This window comes from Dasypus novemcinctus, chromosome 22 (assembly GCF_030445035.2).
Source record: "Dasypus novemcinctus isolate mDasNov1 chromosome 22, mDasNov1.1.hap2, whole genome shotgun sequence".
NCBI classification, from domain to species: domain Eukaryota; kingdom Metazoa; phylum Chordata; class Mammalia; order Cingulata; family Dasypodidae; genus Dasypus; species Dasypus novemcinctus.
The window spans coordinates 2,477,840-2,484,545 of NC_080694.1; the positions used below are offsets into that span (position 1 = coordinate 2,477,840).

Here is a 6,706-nt window from a genome sequence, read left to right on the forward strand (position 1 = left end):
ACACCATTTAAACATTTGAAAGTGTATTGCAGAAATCCTGGCATTTCAACCTTAAATATTTTAGAACAAATTTGATGAGATCAGGATATTTTCCAACAAAATAACATAATTCTCATAGGGAAGGGAAATGTCAACCTTAATCTAACAATATGAAACTGTAATAATATATTAAAAGGGTGTTTACCTATCATGAAAAATGCAAATTTACAGCAAGTTGATTGTATAATCATATTTTACCAGAATATTGTTTTCTTGTTACAGAAAAAATATTGTAATAATATAAATTTATTTTTTATCCTTATCAGGCAAAACAATTCCTGGAAAACAAAAAAATTCCTGGAAAAAACTTTTCTTGTATCTTACTCTAGAGCATGAGAAGAAACAAAATTATCACTCCTGAAAAATTAAGATTTTTTTCAACTTATTATGTTCATCAGTTACAAAAATGAGAGATCATTATTAGGTTGGTAGTGATGGGGTTTATTCAAGAAGAGAAGCATATTCCCTCTAGAGTTCTAAACTGTTACTTTTCCAAAGGGAAAGGGGACTTGATATAAATTAAAGAACAAAATCCAGTATGCATTCTATATATAAGCAAGGAGTTTGTTTTTCTTTACTGATGCATTTTTGTTGGGTGGATCATTTTACTTTCATCTTGTTGAAACCTCATTTTGGTAATGAAATCTCTGAAACTGAAAAAGCAAGAAAACCATTGGCTAAACTGTGGGTTGTCTAAGCTGAAAGAAACAATTAGATGTTTGTGGAGATATGGCATGAAAATTTACACATTATGGAATGTAAACCAAATATAAATTAGGTAAGGGAAAGTGTGTATTTTTTAATTACACTGGGTAAAGAATGCAATGAAATTGTTTGGATCCTAAAAATTATCCATATGCACACACAGGTGTCCAATACCTTTGCATGTACATTTCTACTGCATCTAAAGCATGTTTCTGAACCTACACCTTAATTTATATTTCTTGCATAATTGGGTCTCTGAGTCCTACTAGTCAAGAAGGACCTCAGAGAGCAGGGGGAGAAATTACACCCTAGAAGGGCTTTTATGATTCCTCTAGTTTAAGAGTTACTGGTCCATTATGTTAAGAAGAAGATGAAAGAACCCTTCTTAGAAATATTTGTTAAAAGGCAATTTAATAACCTATTTACTAAGAAATTTTTCATTTATATTAATGTATAAATAAATTATATTTTTAATCATCTTAAGATCTAACATTTAACAGTAGTAATTTTGCTTAATGAACCAATTTTCTTTTTCTTTATAAAGTGGAAATTTGAAATAACTGTTTACTACATAAAAGGTATGTTTATGTATGTACTGGTTACATACATAAAAGGTATGTTTGCCTTTGACCAAACGGAAAAGTGTAAGTTACAGAAAATACAAAAAGTTAATTCCTGGTTAATGTCCCCTGTAATGCTAATGTTACCCACATACCCCTTGCTCTGGATCTCCCTTAAATGGCTGGCTGTTTGTGAATATGTATAAAGCTGAATTCATTATGTATAGTTCATGTACTTATGCACTTATATTTACACCAAGTAATCACACAAAGCAGTTAAGATTGCACTGCATAAGGATTTTCCTGATCCTAGAACCATTTGGTTAAAAAAAAAATTAGAGAAAATTTTCCTTAGCAATATATTATTAACAAAAATATCACTTTTATTTTTTCTAAATATAAGGACAAATTCTGGGAATTAACTATGTTTGCATCAACATGAGGAGTTTGTTAATAACATGTATTTCCTTCCACATGAGCAAATTTTATAATTTACATGCCAAGACCAAAAGTTTTACTTAGGAAATTTGAACATTCAAGGACAAATTTTAGGGAAAATCTATTATCATTTCTTCATGATACATATTGGTCATGTACCTTCATTTAGAACTTAGCTAGGTGTTTATATCAAGAAGTTATTGGCTTATTTCTCATAATCTTTATTTAGAAACAAATGTCAATATTGTAAGTGTGATTATAATATTAAGTGATTACTTAATATAAAATATAAAATATTTACTGTATCACAATATAAATGTCTTACAATAAAAACTACCTTTAAGTTTTTCATAATCACAATTATTTTTCAATTTACTAATATATGAAATATAATACTTTGCAGAAGACTGAACAATTGAGAACTTGAGAATTAATGCTGCAGATACTTTTTGTTCCTATCTCTTTATTCACCCATTTAGTAAACTTGTTCATTGGATAATGTCATCTAAACATTTTTGCTTAATATAGTAATTTGCTTTTCAAAAGTTCAATTATTACAGACCATCACTTAGAAGAGTTTATTTTACTTCACACAGGATAGAGGTGCTGCTGCTTAAGGAAATAAAAGAAAAGAAATAATAATGCCATTAGGGGTGTAATAATAACATCTTCCCATTAATTTCAGCATTTCTTATTTAAATCTTTCCAAGGAAAATCCAATACTTGGCTGAAAATAAAAATTTCATTTGTTTGAAGAAACAGTTATGTATACTTTGAAATGAGTGTGCTACCCGTTTTATCTGAGCCAAGAAATCATGAAAAATTTTATGAGGTAAAAAAGATGAAAAGTCGTGTAGGGGAACAATGGACTTATTTTGGCCTTTTATTTTCTAAACATATTTTCTGCTTGGATTTTCTGTTAAGCATATGTGCTGTTTATAAAAAGAGTATATTTGCTTTTAAAGTAACAAAAAATTTCAACATACTTATCAATTTTCTGATGTGGAATAAAATTAAATTACTTCTAATAATTTAGTGATAATTGGGCTCTTCTGGTATACTGAAATATATTTAGAAAGTTAAACAAGGGTAAATAAAAACAATATGTACTACCATATATAAATTTTTTTTAAAATGTGCTCAAGTACATACATTTTAATGAGAAATGGATTTGAATATCTATGCAAAAAGGTCTGTTTTTTTTGTTGGAATCACATTTAGTAATAGATATTTATTTCTTTTCAATAAAACACTTTGTCAAACCAAATAACACATAATTCACTCATTATTTCACTGAACAATTATGTATTAATCTTATACTAAACAGTTATTAAAATTTACTTTCAAGTAAAATACACTTTTTCTGTCTTCAGGGAACATAGTGTTTAGATAGTGCATAAAACTAAAAACATGAGAGAATACAAGACAGAAAAATACAGCTGCCTAAGCAGTTGTGAGGGATGGACCAACAGCTTTGACTGAATTGTGAATTCACAAAAGCTCCTGTGGATCAACAACAGTTTCACTAAGATGAAATTTAAAATTTTACCTTCTTGTTAAAAAACTGAGGGTTGAATATTCCATAAATAACATAAATGCATGGGATGTTTTTATCAGCATTTATAGTACATTGATATCTGTAATTAAAATTGTACTAACTCAATTTATCATCAACCACAGCTGAATTACTTTCCAAGTGTTGATCATCATCATCACTAGGCTCCTAGATTTTTTCCCCTAACCTCTCTAGGTTGTTTTCATTTGCTCCAGAAAGACCAAAGAGGAGAGAGGAGATGGATATCTACAATCTCACCACCACGGGCTTTTTCCTCTTGGGGCTCTCTGATCTTGCTGAGGTGCGCTATCCTTTCATTGTGGCTTTGGCTGTCATCTACCAGGTCACCTTGTTGGCAAACGGTGCCATTCTCCTGGCCATTGGGACTGAGAAAAAGCTACACACACCCATGTATTACTTCTTGGCAAATTTGTCCCTCTTAGACATATTCTGCCCTTCAGTTACTGTTCCCAAGATGCTTGACAACTTCCTAACTGAGAAGCAGAGCATTTCTTTTGTTGGGTGTGCTTTGCAACTCTATTTTCTCGCGGCACTGGCAGGAACTGAGGTCCTCCTTCTCGCCATCATGGCTTATGACCGGTATGTGGCCATATGCTTCCCGCTTCGCTACACCCTCATCATGACCAAGGTACGCTGTGCCCAGCTGACGACTGGGACCTGGGCAGCAGGGTTTCTTCACTCCCTTCTGCATACGGTGTTCACCTTCCGCCTGTCTTTCTGTAAGTCCCATCAGGTTAACCAGTATTACTGTGATATCCCGCCAGTGGTGGCGCTCTCCTGTTCCTCCACGTACGTGGCAGAGATGCTTGTTTTAGTGGTAGGAGGGATCTTAGCTGTCGCTGCCTTTCTGATCACCTTTATTTCTTATATGTACATCATATCCACCATCCTTAAAATCCCATCATCTGAAGGGAAGCGCAAAGCCTTCTCCACATGCGCTTCCCATCTCCTTGTCGTTAGTCTGTTTTATGGCACAATAATATTCACCTATATCCGTCCTTCCTCCAGTAAACACTCTCCAAGCAGAGACAGGCTCATCTCCATGCTGTATGCGATTTTCACCCCAATATTAAACCCCATCATCTACAGCCTGAGAAACACAGAAGTTAAAGAAGCACTCAAAAGGCTTTATGTCGTAAAACATGATTACAGCAAGCGTAATATTGACAAGGCCCTTGTTTAGCACTCTATGTAGATTGAATCCACAGAAGGAATATCTATATCTAGATAGCATGCATGCCTATATATATGAAGAAATTTACGCATACGCGCACCCCCACACCTATCCTTAGTGTTGTATCTATTCATATAACTGAATCTATCTCTCTCCACTTGGAAAAAAAATCATCCAAAAATAGCATTTCTGAGAGCAACTCAGAGAATTGTTAGTTTTTTTTTTTTAGAGATTTCGTTATTAACAATAGTGTAAGTGGTATAAATGGGTTGCCTTAAATAATACTGGCTCTGTGGTCACGTTACCTACGTCCCTACCCATAGCTATGATTATACCTGTAGCTATACCTATATCAATATTTACATATCATCTATAACATTTATATTTTATTTTATTTATATCTATATCTGCTTTTATTTATATTTCTATATCTATATAAATCTATTTGATAAAATTCCTCTTACTTTCTTTACTTTAATTACCTATCTGTTTATTCTCATATTACCCTTAATGTCATTTCACTTTTCCTATTCTTCACCTTTTGTTTCCACTTACTTTACATTTCTTCATTTTTTCCTGTGATGGACATCCATTCTCATTTCCACCTATCCCTCCAAGTAGAGCACTTACATTTCTGTATCTTTGATTTTAGATATCTAATTCATTTTAATATATTACTATTATTTTGACCTCATCGTGTTCAAAACTGAATATTTTACCACTCACAAATATGCACTATTCCTGTTATACATTACTGTATATTTTTAATATTTCTATCAGTTTGTCTTAGCTACTTTTTGAGAAGTGAGAGCTTTCTTTTTGCACTGAATGCAAGTTCTGAACTTCAAGGAAAAACAAGAGCTTAATTTTGGCAGGTTAAATCTCTGTGCTACCCATGATTTTCCTTTGATTTTCTCATTCTGCCACCTCTAGAAATCAAAAGGCTTCCTCTAAACCACTGCTTATGTTATACATAATTTTAAGACAATAATAATGTATTATCTTCATAACACCTCAACTTTGCACATTCCTATTACTTCTTAAAAAATTGTCCCAAGGATGGTGATCACATTTATTTTTATTCTATTATAAAATGCAATATGTACCTACTCTGCATATCCTCACTGTTTACAATGTAGTATTCAATATCTTCTCTCTTCCTATTAACCTATTCTGTCCTTTCTTTATGAACAAATACAATGACCCCATCACTAGTGAAGTGTTCTATTAGGATTTAAACGTCCAGTTATTTCTTCATCTGGACTGTCATTGATCTTTTAGTTATCTTCCATGCTTTATCAAATCATATTATTTTCATATGTAGATTTGCCTCAAAATCTAGAAGCTGTAAGCATTTTGAGGCTGAAATTTGGCATCAAGCACATCTTCTAAAATCAGCAATGTCCCAAAATATATCTTCTAAATATTTCCAGAGTTATCCATAGAATTTATTGCTCAAATATCTGTTACTTAGATTTAAACAGAGTGCTAAATTCCATACACATTTGAAAAAGATAAGGAAGTAATAATTCTAAATATTTGCTATTTTTTGTTTTATTCCTTCATTTTATTCTGTGTAGCACAGGTTCTATGTGATATAAAAGAATCAAGTAAAATTTCTATTTTATAAAAACACTGAAATTTGTTAAATACAATACATAAAATTAAGTAAAACCTTAAAACTCAACCAATTGTTCAAATCAGATACCTGAAATTCAAATATTTATTTAGCAGTTCATCACTAATTTATATAATTTGCACCACTATTCTGATCATAATACTTGGGAATTTGTCTGTGTTATAGAAACCAATGTAAAAGCTGGATTCTGTCTTGCCAGAAATAGTCTATTTCTCACTAAGTCTGGCAAAATTAGCCCTTTATTTGGTGGGGACTTGAAAAGAATATTTGAAAATGTTAAGAAAAAATAAGTTGTCGGTTTTGCTTATTACACCACAGATATTTTATAGAGTACTATTTTTTGTTGGAATAATAAAGTTGTTGAAATCATTGTAATTCTAGTTTCTTTTTCTTAAGTAAAAAATGCCCCTGGAATACAAGGAACAGGCTGGGATTTCTCTCTGGTTCCATGCTGCCATGTTTCAGGAGTACTATTTAGAACTTGAGATCTTAAAATCATCATGTATTTAAGCTGAATGAGACTGGTGGATGGCATGCTTTCTCTGGTCTCCTGAAGTTCAGACTATGTCAATCCA

At 32.0% G+C, this 6,706-nt stretch overlaps 1 protein-coding gene across 1 annotated transcript; it reads left to right on the forward strand.

The window, feature by feature from the left end:
- Nucleotides 1-3,535: 3,535 nt before the first annotated feature.
- Nucleotides 3,536-4,501, forward strand: LOC101444084 (olfactory receptor 5V1-like). The gene has a single exon (XM_004474208.1). The coding sequence runs from the start codon at nt 3,536-3,538 to the stop codon at nt 4,499-4,501; it is 966 nt and encodes a 321-aa protein (XP_004474265.1).
- The last annotated feature ends 2,205 nt before the right edge of the window (nt 4,502-6,706 follow it).